Raw genomic sequence first — 20,469 nt, 5'->3', positions numbered from 1 at the left:
CACTCTTTCTGTAATAAGCTTTTCCTAATATCCATTCTGGTGCAACTTGACCCCATTTCCTCTTGTCCTATCACTAGTTGCTAAGGAGAAGAGGCAACACCCACCTCACTACAACCTCCTCTCAGGTAGTTGTAGAGAGCAATGAGGTCTCCCCTCAGCCTCCTCTCCTCCAGGCTGAACAGCTCCAGCTCCCTCAGCCTCTTCTCATAAACCTGTTCTCCAGACCCCTCATCAGCCCACCTGCCCTTCTCTGCACCCTCTCCAGCACCTTGATGTCCTTCCTACGCTGCAGTGACGAACCTGCACACAGTGCTCCAGATGTGGCCTCACCAAGGCCAAGTATAGGGGCAGGATCACCTCCCTCCTCCTGCTGGTCACACTATTCCTGATGCAGGCCAGGCTGTTTGGCCTTCCTGGCCACCTGGGCACACTGCTGGCTCATGTTCATCCAGCTGTCAATCAGCACCACTAGGTCCCTCCCTGCCAGACAGCTCTGCAGCCACTTATCCCCAAGCCTGTAGCGCGGCTGGGGGTTGTTGTGGCCGAAGTGCAGGACCTGACATTTGGCCTTGTTGAAACTAATGCCATTGGCCTTGGCCCATCGGTCAAGCCTGTCCAGATCCCCCTGCAGAGCCTCCCTGCCCTCAAGCAGATCAACACTCCTGCCCAATTTAGTGTCATCTGCAAACTTACTGAAGCTGCACTCTATCCCCTCATCCAGATCATCAATAAAGATGTTAAAACAGGAGCATACCAGTATTCAAATAACTCCAAGTTACACAAGATTAGATGACTCCATATATAACACTTTTCTTCTGAAGTCATACCTTACCTTTGCTTTCATACTGTTGTGGTGGCAGGTCATAAGGTACAGGAAAATACGTTGCTGAATCATTACTTTCTGAAAACATTTTCCGTCTCACACGAAAGTAACCTTTGTCCAATCCCTATGAAGGAAAGGAAACATACAGAAGATATACAGGGGAAAAAAGACAAGCCTAAGCCACAACATATTCTCTCTCTCTCAGTAAGATTATTTTAATTAAAAAAAAAAAAAATGTTTTGCCTCCATTACTGAGTCTGGATACTTCCTAAAGCACCTTCCTGTTTTAAGAACTGATAACATGCAGGTGGGTCCACACTGGTTATACTCTACCTTCCCAGCCCCTTACACATACACCAATCTATTTCCTTGTTCAAGTAGGTAGCAGGCTTGTGGCCTCACTTGTGTGAGCAATTTTATCCAAGTTGCTAAAGTCTTTGCTAGCATCATATGGGCAACATATCTCAATAAAACAAGACGTTGCTTCTTTTTCTTAAATACAGACACTAGAATAAAACTTTAGTTACCAATGCAGTATTAGCACCTTTGGTGTTTAATATTTAGCTAAAGGAAACCATTTTAACAGTTTCCTCTTTGCTGCTTAGCTTCATCATGGTTTGCAGTAGCTAGATGTGCCATGCATTTCATGCACTGAATTAAAATTCAACTTGTTATAAAACAAGAAGTCTTCAAACCTATGCCTTTCATCTATCTTGGGTAACACCATCCATGTACACTAAAAAAAAATTATTTGAAACTGCCTGTATAAAAGTTTTAAAGATTATGCTTATATTAAAATGACAGTAGGTTTCAAAAAAAGTAATGGCTGCAAAAAAAAAGCTTAATACAATACAAGGGCAGACAGATTTAAAGCAATTCAAGTTACTTTGGCAGATTTTATTGCTTAGCGACTTGTTCAAAGAAATTGGATCCCATTCATCAATTGTAATGAGTTATACAAAAGGAAATTTCTAATATTGAGAGTTTCAATAGCCTATTGTCAATCCAGTGTAATTTAACTGGAACAGACAAAGTCTAAAGGCTCTCAAGCTTTTCTTATTTAAAAGATGTTACTGAACAACTGTATTTTTCTTTCTACCATCACAGAATCATAAAATGGCTCAAGTTGGAAGGGACCTCCAAAGATCAGCTAGTCTGACCACCCTGCAATGAGCACAGACATCTTCAACTAGATCAGGTTGCTCAGACCCCATCCAACCTGACCTAGAATGCCTCCAGGGATGGGGCATCTCCCCGGACAATGTGTTGCAGTATTTCACCACCTTCATAACAAAAAAATGATTTCAAGGACTAGGGAAAAGCCACTGCATTTTAAATGGAAGAATAAGGGAAACAAACAAGGTCCATACTAAAGAATAGTGCAAATAAAAATTCATTTTAAAATTCCCTTCCTTATACTGATAAAGTTAGTGAAATTTTGAAAAAACTTCAGTAAAACCAGACTACAACCTTTTGTAGAACTTAGCCTTTGAGTAAGAAGCAATATGTTCAAAACAAACCAATGTAAAGATATGATTACTTTAAAAAAACTTATAAATAACTGAGTGCTTGAAACCAACTGAAAACAACAAAATTCTGAATTACTTAGATAAAAATACAAGTCAAGTTGTTCAGCTTTACTTCCAACAAACTTGAATCACTCAGAGACTGAGAAATTTCATGTAAAAATACATTTAACTGTATTTGTGTCTCTTGTAGAAAGAACATGGAATATGCCAAAGATGCTATAGCTCATAAACCCCAGGAATTATGTAAATGGTGGTGGTGGTAAGAGCTTACTTTACAACTCCTAATAGTCAGGATTCAGTTAGTGGAGAGCTTGGGTGCTGTGCAGCCCTAGATACTACTCATAAGCTAACATTTGAGAAGGCTCTGGGGAGACGTTATAGCAGACTTCCAGTACCTGAAGGGGGCCTAAAAGAAAGCTAGAGAGGAACTGTTTATAAGGAGATCTAGTGATGAAGAGTTTAATCACTAGACAAAACTGGTTTCAAAATGAAAGAGGGTAGATGTAGATTTAGATTAGATAGTATGAAGAAACCCTTAAGTATGAGGGTGGTGAGACACTGGAACAGGTTGCCCAGGGAGGTTGTGGAAGCCCCCTCCCTGGAAGTATTCAAGGCCAGGCTAGATGGGACTTTGGGAAACCTGGTCCAGTGGAAGGTGTCCCTGCCCATGCAGGGGTTTTGGAACTAGATTCTAGATTGCGGAAAACATTTTTTAAACAAGGCTCTCTGAGGAGATTCACATGTTTTTAAAAATAACTCTCACATGTTTATCTTCACATAGATCACACAGAAACCGAAATGAGTCACAAATCGTGCCTGTTTTGAGCATTTCCTGGACATTGACAGCTCTCATTGCCATTTCTAAAAAAGCAAAGCAGGAGGATCTTGCCCAAAAAAATTGTCTGCCTTGTAAATTTCTTCAGCCATGTTCTATTTGCTGGTGCTCACAGCAATACATTTTGACATGTTGAGATACATTTATCAGTTGGAAAAGCATTTTTATTTGTACCTAGAAAACTTCAGATGCTGCTGTGGGTTCTGTTAGTGCCTTAGTATTGTACATTGTAGAGGCAGGCACTGCGAGGAAGAATGGAAAAAGGACATAAAACAGCTTTTAAAATTCTTTTCAGCCTTTTTTGCCCCAAACACAAGGCAGATTGCAGACTATAAAGAGCCCACAGGAAATAGAGGTAAGAACTAAAATCCACTCAAGTAGGGATAGCAACACTGGTAGCACTACAGTATTTTTATAGTACTGAAGTAACTGGTACAGGATATAGCTGATTATTCCACTGAATTATTATAGGACCATCCTTTCCCCTGCCAGTAAGCAGAAAAAAAATCCCAGTTTTTGACAAAATTATTTGAAAACTCACTAGTTTGGGTAGTAAAGAATTAAGGATGTACACAGACTTTACAGTGGCAACGCTCCTCTGGCTAGGGGAGTACACCATGAAGTTATTCTCAACACTGAGATGCATTTATTCAAAACTGAACTTTACTCAATTGTATTAGAGCAATTTTATTTTTTTTTTTATAAGAAGCCCACAGTGAAAAATTCAGATATCTAAACTCAGAGTTCCTTGGTTTGGAAAACATTTCTCAGGGTGTCTTTACCGCTGGAGTTCAAAAACCTTGTAGCAGTTTTGTAAACACTAAAAGCAAGGTTTTAACATCCTACACCCCATGTATAAATACAATGTGGGTAAACCAAGATTTTATTTCCCTACTCCCCAGCTATTTCATACAGGATAGATGGGTTCATCTGAAACTACAGAAATCAAGGATCTTTGATCATTGACTGTTCCTGTTTGAACTCAGAAAAATAAGCACTTCAGTTCTGAAGATCACACACATACAGAATGGCTGGCTCTAGATTCAGATCATACCACCTCCACAAGCAACTGTAAAGGAGTATTCTACTCATTACCAGTGACTATTCACCATCAAATACAGCAGTTCAGAATCTGAACTACTACTGTTAGTTGTCTGTTGACTGATTACCTAGATACAACTGCAGCATCTGATAGCACTAGGTAAGCAATCATAGGTAAACTCTCAGTTTAACACCAGTTACTATGTTTCTCTGAATTTTTACTTCCAAAAGCTAACTGGACAGTATCATTCTTCAACAAACCTTTTAGAAGTTTTAAATATTCCACAAACTTTTATACCATGTTACAGGTCAAGCTCAGTTTATTTTACAACCTTAGTAGACAAAGAAGCTGTAAGGAAGAACTATTAATTTTAAAAGCCTTCCATTAGACATTTCTAGGATTTTTCAAACAAAATAATTACTATGATATGCTTCCCACAACTCCATACTGTTACAAGATGGGCTTCTCTCAACATGCTTTACATGTTAAAAATGTAACTTATTTCAGCCTCAGGAAAGGAATCCCTAGCAGCTGAAAGAGCAAGCTGAACACGAGTGAGAATGAAGATGTAGGAGGTGGGAAACAGAAACGGAGACAGAGAAATGCAGTTCAAACACAGGACAATCTTTTTTTATAAACATTTCTTTTTCATCAAGAGAAGCTTGTGGTCTAATGTCAGCATCAGCTGATTTTTCCCTAAACACTAAAATTACAAATGATGACAGCTGCTGCTGTGTTGAGAACAACCATTCAACATATTTCTGAGAGTCTGCACTAGCACATCAGGCCAGGACACAACCTCAAAGTAGAAGTTCTGAAAACATTTTAAAAACCAGACAAAAAGCAGCAAGTGAGAAACAATCCACTTCCAAAGTTGTCTTTAGCATGAAATAGGCAGCTTTAACCAGTGCTCAAAGGGTTTTTCAAGATTAAGAATATTAAGTGTGGGAGGTGTGACTCCAATGGGGTAGCGTGGCCGAGCGGTCTAAGGCGCTGGATTAAGGCTCCAGTCTCTTCGGGGGCGTGGGTTCGAATCCCACCGCTGCCAGAATGATTTTGATGGTTGGACTTGATGTTCTTACAGATCTTCCACAACCTACACAGATTCTGTCTTAACTTCCATCACAATAAGTGTCAGTGACTTCACGATCTAACTGCCTGAAACAACCTGAACAAACAATTATTGGAACCCAGCCACATTATATCACCACTCCAACAGCCCGTCTGGAAGGTCAGGAATGATCAGTCCTGTTTCAGAACACATCACGTAGTTTGCATTCTGTGTATTTTCATTTGTGAGCAAACTTTTTAAAAATGCAGTTTCTAAAAAACGCTAGTCTATTCCTAGTTCTCCATTACCTTCACCTAAGACTACCCTGCCACAGAGTACATAAAAACCATGCTGAACCAACAAAAGCCTTGACAACCAGACTAAGCTCTGAAAGAAGCACTTTTTATGCAGTTACATACTAAGAATTGCAACTTGAATGTCAGGAACAGAAGGCAAGTATTAATATTTATTTCTCTATGCTCCTGATAGAGATATCTGTTATCAGGTATCTCTGCTGGCACTAACGAAGAAAGGAAAAACAGCTCCAGTCCCTCTCCCTGCTCTGCTCCAACATTACTCCCTATTGTGTGACTACTCACAGATGAGTTGTTTTTTTTCCAGTTGCCAGTCTCCAAAATTCTGTATCAGTATTTAGGAAAGCAGGAAGAAAAGAACTAAGTACTGTCTGCTGTAGTATGCATTAAAAGGTACACATTCTTGCAAGTTTTGGATAAGCTTCAAGTAAGCTGTATTCTGAGACGTCTGCAACTCAAAAGATATGACTGGCTCATCCACACTGTCAGATTTTAGTACAGGAGAATATATTTGCATGCTTCCTCGAGACTTACACAAGACAAAGAAGAGCTGAAGGCTACAGAGAAAGCATTGTACTTAGTGTTTTTATATTGCATACGTTTTAATTATGCTATTTGACAAAATCAAACTAGACCTTATCACAAAGTGTGACAGAATTATCTTTCTTACGTGTACACACTTCTGTCAATTCTGAATGAAAAAAAATCATAGGCTAATGTGTTACATGTCACTTAATTCTCTATTAGACTAATCTGCCAAGTCAGACAGGTACAGCAACCTACTTGTCACCAGAACATGGTCCCGCGTTACAAAGCTATATATACTACATATTCTTCATCCTAGATCAAGAACCTAAGCCTGCAGCACTGCTAGGCTTAAGGCAGAGGCCTTCAACAAACAAAAATGGCGACCACAATGCCAAGAATGTCATCATCCTTTCTGCATATCTGAACCTGCCTTGCAACTACTAAGATCTTGACAAATATTGTACGCATAACTTACTGTTTTGATCCCCGTATATATAGAAATTGGCTTACTCTAATGAGTAACTACTTCACCTTCTGCCAAATACCTTTTTTACTCAATGTAGTTAAAAAATTTCCATAGACTTTGAAGACAGAGGATGGCTCTACAGACAAGGGTCATCTTATCACTAGAAAACCTACTGCAGAGTATCATTAGATTGAAACACACCCTTAGTGCAAGTTCTCAACTTAAGGAAATCTCAAAGATGCCTGGAATCATCTTCTTGAGATGCTCACTCCTAAAGCAGCATAAAGGAAAAACCTTGCAAAAGCATTAATGTCTACTAAAAGATTACAAATGCATTTAATGAAAAGTGGCTCAAACCAGGACACACTGTAAGGACAGCAGCTTGCACAGACATGCCTGAGGAAGCCTTGAACGACTGTGAATGTGGCCAGCACAGTAACCATCATGTGATACTTACTCTGTACTAGCTCCAGATCTTGCACAATCCGCACTGACCTCACCAACGTGTACTCACCTCTACTGTTATAACTATCAGCTGTGTCAGATAATAACACTATTCAGTATTAAAGCCTGAGCTATTTTTCTAAGGGACAGTCTCAATAACCAGACAGTAGGGAGCACTGGAGTAAGACTGGCAGCACCCAAATCCTATTTCTGTAATTAATCTGATATTACCTTGCAGTAAGATGATCCTTCTTGCTCCCAGTATATTAAATGTATTAATACTGCCTCCCTTTTGCTACTACAAACAAGAGAAACAAAAACATTTTTCATTCCCTTATTTAATGGTCAAATTTTTAGCAGCAACTCTCCTGCAATGGAGGAAGTTTTCCTACTGCTTGTTTCTTCAACTATGATCAAACTAACACATGGCTATTTAGCACTAGGTGAATTTGGTCTTTTCCTGAACATAGTGGGGACTGGGACAGGAACACCCTGACTGCCTTTTCTGAGAAAGAGGCTGATGAAAAAGAAAAAACAGAATGCCAGAACTTGAGGACTCTTACATATTTAAATACCAAGTATTCTCTGGGATTCACTTAATAAATTTACAGCATGTGTATTAATGTAGAATGCAAAAAAATTGCTGAAAATACTTAAAAATTCAAAGCCCTGCAACCTTCCTCCCACAGCAAACAGTATTATCTCTAGTCCCTAAACAGTTTTGGCCAAGGGAGAGATGTCAAATCATTGCAGTGTTTCAGTGCAACCTTTCATCTTATAAGGGTGAATCCAATCAATGTCTTTTCTGCCTCTCACCCCGATGACCAGCAGTTCATTATGAACTGCTGACCCAAAAGTATTTACAAAAATTGTTCTTTACAGTTGTCATTACTAGCAGAGCACTCACATTTGATTAACAGCAGCGCTTGCAGCCTTTTGCTGAAGTCTGAAGCAGATGCTTAATGAGTATCTCATGTGGTTTTAATGATCAGTAAACTTATCTTAGACCCTGCATTTATATTCCAGTTATTTCGATGCACCACAAGAATAAAAATATACTTCCATATTTAATAATTCTCCATCTCTTAAATAGCTAAGGGGATTTTTCCCAACTGCTAAAACTGGATTGCAAGCAGGAAAAAAAACAAATCACTAATAATTTCTGGTGTAAACAAACACCCAGACTGATGAAAAAGTCTAACAGCAGAAAGCTTGCAATGAAGGTGAAGTTTCAACTTTTGATTCCTGAAATTTTCCAAGGTTCGAGTGCTTCAGAATCTTTTAGATTTCTGATAAATTAAATGCTCCTGAACAAGTATGACTTCATCAAAACAGTCTGATTTTAGAAAGAAACTGAGTTATAGAAAAACTCACAAGAATAAGATCAAAGGCATTAAGACATACAATTTTAAGCATGGGAAAAAAATTAAAGATCTTTTTACATAATTTCTGGCACTCTGAAAAATACTGTAGTGATCCTTCCTCCCCTGCTCCACACACAAGAACTCCTGTGTACAATGCAAGATTCAGGATGGAAAGGAAGCCAAGTCTTCTCTCATGGGGGGGGGTTTTGGGAAAGGTTTTTTTTGTTTAAGTGAAAATTTTGTAACTTCAGATCTGAAGTGGGTATGGTCACTCTTGGCAAAAACACTATTTCAATTATTCCTGATTCTCTGCCCATTTGAACTGTTTCCCAAAACTAGTAATGTATGGAAAAGCCAGTTTAAGAACAGGAATATTCAAATTATGTACCAGGACTGTACAATCTGGTGATCAGTTATGTTCATACAGAACACTTCACCCATGACTCCGTGAATTACAATCATGCCAGTGTCATACATAAATTCTTTGCCCAGCAGCATCTGAAGCCAACTTCTTAGAACATTATTTTACCCCTTGAGGTCAGTTGCTGCTAAAAGGCAAATATTTTTTTCACTTGTTTGCCCTACACTTCATTATTCTGTTATTAATACTTGTTTATACAAGGAATATTTGTGATTGTTTGTTTGGATTTTTTTTTAGAGTGCAGTGATATCAAAACCAATGCCTCCTATTATAGTGAGCTACAGGATTTTTCTTGTTTCAGTCTCTGCTAAACATTTTCTCTACAAAGTTTTATTCCACTTTACCTTTGCTGGAGAATAATATCAGAGATTGTCTCTAAGGTTCACTGTATCAGAGATCACACTAAGTGAAACTCCTTAATATGTGTCAGAGCAAGACACAGTATTTCTTCAGCTACAGCCAGAAACCATCAATCTCAATACTGTGATCTTAGGAGACTGCAATTACACGATTATGGTAGATAAACATTTTTTAGGCTGCTATAACATTAAATATTCACTTGGGTTCACATTACTGATCAAGAGAAATGAAGGAACATTATGTGAACATCAGTGAACATTCTAAGAAAAGTGTTTTCTTCATCAGAAAAATTTGTTGGACTTTAATATACAATATCTTTTTCAGAGAAACTTGGAGTCTCTTCTCTGGAAAAGAGAATTTCTCACAGGAAGGAGTTTGAATGGTTTTTGATCATAGACTAACTGCTGTTGATAACATTTTGGTTGGTAGTAATAGGTCCACCAGAGAGGAGGAGGAAACCACAACAGGAACAAGAAACTCACATATCCCCCTATCAGACAGTAGATCTAAATAAGATAAAATGCAGTCAAAACAAAAAAGGGAAGCTTTTTTCTTAAATACAGTGCACAATTAAGTCATGGGACTCATTACCACAGGATTCTGTAAGGGGCTAAAAACCAGCAAGAGCAGTTCAATAAGAAACTTGATGCATTAAGAGAATAAGCAGAATTGTGGCTACTAATCATCACTGGATACAGTTCTCACCCTGGAAAGCATTTGCACATCACTCCAATGTGAATATGCACCCACAGCCTAGTTCTAAGAAGCATGGAAGACATTTGATCATCCACTCCAGTAACTGTTAGTGTATCTTAAAAGTTTAAAAGATTATTGCTGTTTAGTAACACAACAAAAGTCACATCAATAGCAAATCCATACTTCCTGTGTAGGAAAATGGACTGCTTCCATTTTAAAGACTACCTTGTTATTAGCTTTCCAACCTGGAAATACAGAACCTAGTAAGTAGATTTAAGTCTATTTGTATTTGTCGATATTTGTAGACTCTCAGCACATCCCAGGCTTTTCACTTGAGAACTATGAACTTACAAATGCTGAAGGCAAGAAAAGGACTCCAAGTTCGTAGGAACGGATCATAAGTTGGGTACCATTTTTCTCCAGAGCTCCCCAAGCTGCTTTAGAAAGATTGGCACTGCAAAGAGAAGCAAAGCATTTCAGTGAGGCATAATCTGCAAAGCAGAAAGTATTTTAATTACCATAGCTGTAGCAATGGACTTCGAGCAGGAGAACTTAACTTCAACAAGAACAATCATTTCATAAAGAGTGATATGAGTGTTCTTCCTTCTTGCTATTTTTGCAGCACAGTGGGAGTAGCAGAGACAATATATAAAAAGGTAATCATAGACCTCATGTGGATAATTATACAAGCCTACTTGTGTCATACAGACCTACAAGACAAATTCAGCCTTTTGAATCTTTTATGCATATTTCAGAAAGGGTCTTGGTTTTGGTAAATGGTTTCAATTTGACCATTTAGGAAGAATTAAAGGCTAGCTCAATTACAACAAGTTATATTGTAAGACATTTAACACAGAGCACTTTTGCAAGTATTAAGCAGTATCTTTCCTCCTGGCATTTTGTTCTTTGATATATTTATAAAAATAAGTATTTATTGAAGAGGTGTTCTTGATTTAATGTGCTGTTCAGCACTGTGTTGTAGTTGATCCTTTATCAGTATCTGCTACGAAGTTGATCAAGTTGGGAGTCAAAAAATAAATGCATTTTTGTCAAAACCTACTTCTATGGCAAAATAAACAGCTTAAACATTATTTTTTAACTGACACACATACTGGATGCTTTTTTCCAGTAGCAAATTGTGAAATACAGGAAACAAAAAATAAAAGCAATCATTAATTTCTGTACTGGGTGGACTTACCATCACATTTGAATGACTTAAATAATTTAAAAAGAACCTTACTCACTACTACTATTGCAGACAACAGTATCAAGAAGTGATGAAATTTAAAGAACCAGTATATAAAGAGGAAAAAAGACAAAAGTAACTATGTATTTACCAGTAAGGATACAAAGACCATGATCTAAAGTATATAGAGTTCCATAAAAATCAGTTTTGGCAAAACTGAAACATATCTGTATTGCCCATGTGAATAAGACATTCTCTGTCCACATCAAGAAGTTTCTCACTCCCTCTTTTGGCTTCTTTAAAAAAAACGCAAAGACAGACTTGAAGCTCAGATTCCAAATATTAGCTATTTACATTTTGTAACGATAAGGCAGTGCAAGGACAAACAGACTTAACCCATATCTTTTTTTGTACAAACCAACACTTTCATGTACAGCATGTGTTAATGAAACTCAACTCAAGGTTTAAAAATACTTGGCACTTCAGTTGATGCTGAATCTCGAAATTAGCAGTTACAAGTCAGAAAAGATTTTGGTGCAATTGCCAGCAGTTCCTAACAATCATTTCAACTTGCATCCCCAAAAAGGGCACCACAATGAAAAGATACATTACATATGGACAGAAATTCATATCACTACTTACAGCAACACAAGGATTATGGCAGTGACTCATCTGAGCCTACCATTGACAAGAACTTATATACGATTTTTTCTAAAGTGAGAGGTGTATGTTTAGTTGTTTACCTTGTAACTAAGAACCATGCAATCTTCTGGAAGTCAGAAGATGTTCTCATGTATGTCTTAATGTGAGGCATAGCATGACTTCGACCTGAAATTTCTGCTGACCATTTGCTAGAAAGAAAAAAAAGACATTATTTTTATACAGAGTTTTTTTTTCAGGTCTAAAAAACATGATACTACAGTGTATTACTTTCAGTAATCCTACCCTGTACTTGTAACATTTAATACATTTTTCCCCTCTATAGAAAATAATTCAGCTGAGTTTTTAATCCTGAAATCTCGTTTTACCAGAAGGGCAGAATTTTTGTTCTTTGCAAATAAACCAGAGATACATTCTCCTCAGAGTATCAGACTCTCCTAATAAGTTTTCCATTCCTCCACTCCAGCTAGCACTGAAGAAACTAAGTCCAAAGTTCCAGCCAATATTTCTTCTTTGAAGACTAGCAAGGGTTATGCCTTTAAGCAAGGGAGCTTGGCACCAAATGAAACCTCGCAAAATTCCCCAAGCTCATTATAATTTATTATGCATGAAGTAGAGGCAGGAAGCAGCCGACAGATTTTTGACACTACCCTTCCTCTTCCCTTTTCTGTGCCTCTAAGCCACTGAGAAAGCTGAGGGCTTAAGAGACTACAGGTCATAGTTGTGTGTTTATATATATAAGCTTGTTTAAAACAAGAAGCCATTTCTGGGGTAATTCAGCATCAATGTTTCAGAACTAAACTGTAAGCAACCAATAAATATATGTACATAACTGAAGGCATGTAATCATGGTATTTAGAAGCACTTTGTCACTCAGTCAGGAAGAAGGCTTCTGAATACACCTTCTTCCACCCAGAGCCTTATTCCAAACTGAGGGAAAAAATAGACTCTGGTTTTGTTTGCCACAATCTGGTTTCCCTAACTTAACATTCTCTTCTAAAAGGCAAATATAAAAGAACCAATTACTTAAATGGTTTTTCAGAGCTGAACCCTCCTCATTTAAAAGCCTAAGAAGATAAAAGTGGAAGGGCTGGAATATTTATCCAAATTGACTTTCAGATCTAACCTTCATATGAGTTAAGTCAAGAGACTTTGCAGTTCAGAGGACAAGACCTACTTCAACAACGCTATCCTGGTTCTGTAGTCTTAAAGGGCAAGAGATGAAACACTGCATACATGTTTGGAGTGAAGAATAGACTAATGTATGTGTCACAGAAACACCTAAGTAAACTTGTGTTCCTCTACAGAACTCTACATACACACAGATTGTAAGGCTATACCTTAACTCAACAATTCTTTTTAATAGTTTTATCTCACAATTGACATTTTAGGCCAACACAGATTCACAGATTGGTTTGGGTTGGAAGGGACCTTAAAGATTATCTAGATCCACACCCCCCTGCATTAGCAGGGACACCTCCCATAAGGCCAGGTTGCTCAGAACCCCATACAACCTGATCTTCATTCACACAAGTTTCTTCCATTCTCCCTGTATTTCTCCCATTAATTTACTCTTTCCTTTAAGGCACAAAAATTATTAAGTAACACTGTAGAAATGAAAACCAGATAAAATTGTAGAAATGGGATCTGAAGACAGATATTGTTTAGATCTCACTGCCACTCTCAAGGACAAACTTATCCCCCACTAATAACCGCAGTAATTTTGTGATACTGTCTCAGTCTACTGCCTTTTTGCCTCTATTATCTTTGACAGATACAATTAAGTACTGTGTTTTAGCAAGAGTACTACCACTTTTCTTCCATTTACACTCTACAGTAACCTGACTGCAGTTAGTTTCAATTACAAGTGATTGAAACTGGTAACCCAGAAAGCTGGAAGACATACAGCAAGTATCAATTGCCACCAATGTCTGGTATGTCTAGCACAAAGGAGGTAAAGAACAGTCATGGGCCCCTTTAAAAGTAAAGCTACCAAGGGAGGGAAGCGAGATAATCGTAACATCCTGAAAACTCATCTGTGCAGACACGTTCAACCTATAAGTAGAGGCAGGAATAACTCGTTTTCTACACCACTAACTCATCATTTAGTTCTTACTTCAAATAGTGAACAGGCCTTCCATCTGAAGATACTGGCAACAAGGCTTGAGTATAGCTAAAACACCATTAGCTTCAACAATAAGAGAATCCTCTTAGTAAATGCTTCATATCTCATCTTTTTATGATGTCTGGGGAACAAAACTGCAGTTTCCCCAAACAGATACAATTATTATTGCTCAAAACTCTACCGGCCTAAGGAACATATAAAGGTCTAACACAACTATGATTATTGACTTGCCAACAGCATGTCAAACAAGCTCTTGTCAAACCACTTTTTTCCATTCTTTGAAAAAAAAAAATTTACAAGGTAAAAGCACAAACATAAGGTGTGTGCTATCAAAAGTCAATCAACTAATGAGCATTAGTGTTTTATATACTACTAAAACAGATCAACTGTTTCAAAAGCAGCAATTAGCAGAAAACAAATACTGCAAATCTCTCCTTACAAGTAAGGCTGAACAGAAAAAACAGCAACCCTACCAGAAAGATAAGTGAGCAAATCACACCATTTACACAGTAGTTAATCTAACAAAGCAGTCTAGGAATCATGTGCTGTGATCAGAAAAACTAAATCAATATTTAGCAATCTTGCTCCTTTGAGAAATTAGAGAAATTACCATTAAGAGCTGCATTACAGGTTAAATTTACTCAACTGGCAAGAGAGAAAAGTAGCCCACAGGCATTAGAAAATTGTGTGCCTAGGGCAGAGGCTGTAACTCTGGGTGAAACTACAAGACACCATTTTCCAACTCTATTAATCTCTCCCTACTTATAAAATTGAGCTATTGCTTCTCCTTTACTGCAAGTATAAAGTATTTATCTTATTTCAGGTCTGGCAGGATCCCTAGTTTCTTGCCGGTTTTGTATTGTTTTTCAATGAGGTAAAGAAAGTCCTGTAATGCTTCTACTGCCCAAAGCTTTGCATTATGGCAAGTCTTCAAAATGGCTCACCTTATACATTTTTGAAACAGAACCTACCATTTTCTGTGTCTCTCAGGTTGCCAAGCTGCTGCATGTCATCTGCTCTATTATAATAGCTTACATGCAGGCTCTCCTCAAGGGTTAATATGTTGTATTACAGAGTATACAGGGTAAGAATCTGCACTTGGGTAGTCACTACAGAGCAATTATGAGGGGCCACTTGCCATCTGCAACCAATTCGAGAGATGAATTTAAACAGCCCTTTTGTTGCCAGAGCAGACCCCTAATATGCCCAACAAGACAGGTAATGTGGGTGTTTTCTCATTAAACAGAAACAGAACAATTAATGATGTCATTATCGAGAAATGTTTTGTGTACTAAATAAAAGGCTAACTGAAAAAAGATTACATTTTTATTCTAGTAAGATGCTTGTGAACTACATGCTTATAAAAACCTGAAGTAAGTCTGCTCAAATATCCCCAAGTCTTATAATCTCCTCACTTTTTCAGTCGTGACTGAATGATCTGGAAGATGTCTGTTAGCTTGCTTTCCCTTCTGAATGGACATGCTTCAAAGGTAGGAGAGACAAAGCCTCACATGCTTGCTTGTTCCAGTTTCATTCCTTGGACACTGACCATCAAAGCTCATGGCAGCTATTACTCCAGAATGGAAGATGCTCTCTCCAACTAGCAATTGTATTGTCAGCCCACTGAATCACACAACTGTTCAAACTCTTACTTGGATAGGGGTAGTGTTTTACCAGAGCAAATTCCACTTAGAGAGTTAAACGTTTCTGGTGAAAGGAATGGGAAGCTGTGGTCTTGTAATAGCTTACCAAATTAATTTTATTTATTTTTAATCTGTGCAAAACAACTTTCCCCATTGTTCTCAAAACATGCCTAAGTTTTTAAAGATTCAGCCTGAGGGAGACATCTGGCAAAGAATGTGTTAGACTGTCAGAATTTGGCAGTATTAGTAGCAAGAGAAAATAGAAGTTCTTAATGGAAAAAGCAAGGCACCTTTAACAAGAGATGGTATTACCATATGGGACTCATAGTCCTTGCAGCAGGACTGCTGCACTCAAAAAACAAACACAAAAGCCTTCCTAGTCCTTTGTGGTTCAGTTGAAATCCTGGTAATAAGGCACAAGTGGGAAGGTGAAATATGAATGTAAAAAAAAAGGAAAAAAGAGTAACATCATTGCAGTTCAGGGAAGGAAAGTTTAAATAGAAGTTTACAGAATCCAAAATCTGGCAGCATCATCCATTAGCAACAGTATCCCATATAGTTTTTACAGGTAAATAGCATGTTCTGATTGTTTTGGCAACAAGAACAGCAGGTAAGGAACTAAAAGCTATTATTTTAATGAATTTAAGAATATCATGCTTCTGACTACTTCCCATTAATTTGCCTTTAACCCTCAAACATTACAGCATTGTGAGTTTAAACAAATAGTCTAAGGAAAAAAAAACACCACAAAACACCCAAAGAATTTAGTTCTACTTACTGAAAATAGGAATGCAACCACAGCTGTTTCTGTGCTGTCTGTATACTGTATGGAAGTGAGCCACCAGCTTAAGGAAAAAACAGAACATGTACATTTGTTTTTTGAAAGACATTCTAAAAGCAGCAAGCATCTTGGGGAATAAGTTCTGTACTATCCTCATGACTTATTTTCAGAAAATGGTAAAATAGTCCAGTAGTATAAAATGGTCTAGATCGGTTGTTTTTTTCCTTGTCATAATTTATTAAGTTCCTAAACACTACATATTAGATTTATACTAGAAAAAGAGAAACACTATACAGGCTGTAGATTTAAGTCCTCTTAGAAGACAGATGTTTTTGTTTTTGTTATGATACTACATCAACAGATTAATTATCCGTACAAGAGGGAATAAAAGAAGCAGCTTTCAGCAAGAAAAAAAAACAAACAACAAAAACCAGTTATTTTAAGAGCAGCAAGAAATTCTGATGAAACTGTATTTGCATTGATTTGGTCTTTGGCTAATGCATGTTCTGATTTCTTGAAATTAATTTAGCACAGAAAATTGGCCATCGTATCCCAAGTTATAATTGCGTTGTGTATTAAAAACATGATGCAAAACCTACTGCATTCAACCTGTGCCAGAAGTTACCACAAGGACCTGTTAGAGAAGTTTTACTACTTTCAGGGATGCACTAACTACAGGAGTCAAGAGAGCGCTGCATTTGCACTAATACAGAGTTATGTAATTCATCAAGTTATTTGACAATGTGAAAGAAATGGCAGCAAGGGGTCATCGCAGAGATGGCATCTCTGACTTTCAAGAGTATCACCTTCACCTGACACTGGAAACTGTCGACAACCAGATATATTTGAAAAGACCCTAGCTTGTGGAAACCCACAGATACCTATCAACACACCAGCTGCAGTTTCTATGTATGTTCAAATACTGCTCAATTCATAGGAAAGCTACAGAGCTGGAAGCATTCCTGGGGTCATTCTTGCCCCAGCACAGTACTTTGCATTGCCCTCTGCTGAACTGTGTGAGGTTCCGGCCAGCCCATTTCTCCAGCCTGTATAGTCCCTCTGAATGGCAGCACAATCACCTGATATATCAGCCACTGCTGAGTTTGCATCATTTGCAAACTCACTGAAGATGTACCCTGCCCCAACATCCAGGTCATCAAAGAGGATGTTAAAAGCATGGCCCCAGTATGAATGCTTGGCACACTCCACCACTTGTGGCTAACCTCCAGCTAGCCTTCAAGCCAATGATCATAACCATTAAGGGCTGGCAGTTCAGTGTCCAATCTGCCTCACTGTCCACTCATCCAGTCTGTACTCCAGGTTGTCTATAATGATGTTTTAGGAGACAGTGTCAAAAGCCTCATTCTCTCATTCATCAAGCCAGTCATCTCACTGTAGAAGGACATCAGGTTAATTAATCCTCCTTTATAAATCCATGCTGACTACTCCCAATGACATAGTCCACCATACATTTGGAAGCGGTTTCTGCAGTTTTGTTCCATCACGTTTCCAGGGATCAAGGTAGGGCTGACAAGCCTATAGTTGCCTTGATTCTCCTTTTTACTCTTCCTGAAGACAGGAAAGAATTCCTTTCTTTCACTTCTCATGAATCTCTTCAATTGTGTTGACCTTTTGGAGACTAATCAGCAAGTGCTTTGCTTTGACATCAGTCAGCTCCCTTAGCATGCATGGATGTCAGCCACAGAAGTACTTGCTTTTGAGAAACAGAAGTTTCACTGCATCAGAACAATACAGTACCTCTTCTTCTTTCAGGCTGGCTGGGGCTATGCTTTCTATAAGAATACATTGACTTCATGAACACAAACATGGGAAGGCTGAACAGAACAATTACATATTGCAATATTAAAAAAACCCTTAATGAACAGTGAAACACCTTATTCTCCACTGTATCTCATGTGCAAGATGAAACTGCAAAAAAAACTCCAGGAGAACTTGGCACACTCTGCTAAAAGGAAAGTATGGCCAGAGTTAGAAGTGGGCAAGCTCCGTTCTTCCCTAGGCAGCAACACATGAACGTCACCTTACAGACATAAACATTACATACCAATGCCCACAACACTGCTTCAATTAAGTCACAATTAAAGCTGGAATCAGAGCTCAGAATTCTACTGCCACCTTATTCTACAAAGTTCTCAGCAAAATTACAACTTCAGGTTCATTCAATCTCAACCACTAATTTAATTTTGAAGGACATGATCTCAAAAAGCTAATAATGTAGGTTCATCTGCTTACCAGGATAGCCTTCCAGACTTTGCCTCACATTGTTCACAGTAGGATAAACCTGCACAGAGGGGGACAGGGGGAAGAAGAAACTTCAATAGTTCCGTTCTAAGTACACAGGCCGTCATTTTTCAAACAAAAATCACCTTAAAGAGAACTTACTTGAGAACAACATTAGAAGCTTCATGTTTCAGAATTAACAAAGTTACACTGCAGCTTAGAACTAGTTTTGTGCCAGGAACAAAGATATTTTTACTTCTCTTGCAAAACATACTAGAATTAGCCAGCAAGACTCACACAGTCCTGCTTCAACCACTTTCATGGTGGTCAAAGTAAGCATTTTACATTAATTTATGAGGAGATTTTAGATTTCTGTCTCAAATATTATGCGGGGGCAGTCAGCACATGATAAAAGCAGAGTGTGACAACATTTTGTCCTTAACAAGCTCCTGCCACAAACTTGTTTCTGCTCCTCCCCTTAACTGTGTTAGTAGCCCGACCAAAATAACCAGGTTAGAAAAGAATTTGAGTTACTGAATACTTAAAGAGTTCAGTTACATGTCAGTAGCAGAAACAGCTGCATCTACAAAACTCAGTGGCAGACAAGCTACAGAATGAGAATTTCTACTGGATTATATATATTCCAGTGTCCTGCAGATGAATATTATAGTACATTTTTATAGTGTACCATATATGAGTAATTGTCACTAAGTGGCATGTGTATGATTTCAGTACAAGAAAAACTACATTAACGTCTTCCAAAAGTTAAGAGCAGATCAATTACTAAGATTTAAAACAACAAACGAACAAATGTTAAATAAAGGTCACTAGCATCTAAAAAGACACACCAAATGAAGCGGAACATCACATTTATGAAGAGTTGCCACACTGCTGCCTGCAGCCACCAGGCTCTCCTGAAACTCTGAGCACAGCCATTTGGACCCATCAACTCCCATTGAACCAATGCTTGAGAACTGTCCAACAACAGGCCAGGATTCCTGTGCTGGAATTGATGAAGCATGGTCTTTCAAAAGCTAGTGAGAGAAATTAAAACATTGTTAGACTTCAGCAGGCAAAGAACCTTAATTAAGGGTCTGATATGGCTTCTGATAAAATAAATTCTTTATAATTCACTTCTGACAAGTAGATAGTCTAAGTGTTAAGCTGTTGTTAACTTGGCAATAAAAAAAGTAACCAGGATCTCCAAATAAACCCACTGTTCCTTCAAGAGAAGATCAAACATCGCAAGTTTTATCCAAATGCACCAAAGCCAACCATTAAATAATGGGTGAACAAATGCCAGCTGCATTTTGTAAAAACATGGAACATTAATTTATTGTGACTTTTGAAACTAAATAACTCCATCTTTTTTACTTGGTGGTTGTGAGCCATAAAATTCCTCTCATATTCTGAAGTTCCAGCTTACTAACAGAAGCCCAAAATAAGAGAGGGGAAAAAAAAACAATTGAAGAGAAAATGGAAATAATCTTTCTAGAGGAGTCCTGTAGCTGTGAATGGAATTTAAAGTCACATTAAAAACAGATGCATATTGGCACATACTAAATTGTATATCATGGTTACCTTTCCCCCCCTTCTAGAGAGGGGGAAAAATTGTTTCAGCCACCAGTGTAGTGTCACTAGGTCTATCTGCATTGACACTAAAAAACCCAAATCTTTATAATCTCAGAAACATTTGCCACAAGACCATCTTTATCCTCTACAGGCTTTTTATGTTTTATTTTGTTTTCACTCAGCATCTTACCAGGCAAAAAAAACATGCAGACAACACAGATCAGAAAGGGCAAGCTCTTTACAAGCTAGGGGAGATCTAAAGAGTTATCTTGTGTTGAAAAGCAATGTGATGGATAAACATTTTGCATGTCATGAAGTTTGCCATGGACAGCATTAGAATTCCATACAAAATTCACAATGGAATTTGCAATAATGCCATTTCAGCAGG

At 38.0% G+C, this 20,469-nt stretch overlaps 1 protein-coding gene and 1 non-coding gene across 2 annotated transcripts in view; one reads left to right on the top strand and one right to left on the bottom strand.

Annotated features, from left to right (window-relative positions):
* The window catches only part of TDP1 (tyrosyl-DNA phosphodiesterase 1), a 42,699-nt gene that overhangs the window by 8,815 nt on the left and 13,415 nt on the right, over nt 1-20,469 (bottom strand). Inside the window, exons 9-14 of the mRNA XM_010003708.1 lie at nt 19,358-19,543; nt 18,522-18,570; nt 16,266-16,332; nt 11,803-11,910; nt 10,225-10,327; nt 833-947 (exon numbers count right to left, since the gene is read on the bottom strand). Coding sequence (XP_010002010.1) covers nt 833-947; nt 10,225-10,327; nt 11,803-11,910; nt 16,266-16,332; nt 18,522-18,570; nt 19,358-19,543 — 628 coding nt within the window. The remainder of the gene's footprint in view (nt 1-832; nt 948-10,224; nt 10,328-11,802; nt 11,911-16,265; nt 16,333-18,521; nt 18,571-19,357; nt 19,544-20,469) is intronic.
* Nucleotides 5,196-5,277, top strand: TRNAL-AAG. The gene has a single exon. It is a non-coding gene; the product is annotated as a tRNA-Leu (tRNA).

The sequence above is a fragment of the Chaetura pelagica genome, unplaced genomic scaffold (assembly GCF_000747805.2).
Source record: "Chaetura pelagica isolate M959 unplaced genomic scaffold, ChaPel_1.0 scaffold48, whole genome shotgun sequence".
Lineage (NCBI taxonomy): Eukaryota > Metazoa > Chordata > Aves > Apodiformes > Apodidae > Chaetura > Chaetura pelagica.
This window is presented reverse-complemented; position numbering and strand designations above follow the sequence as displayed.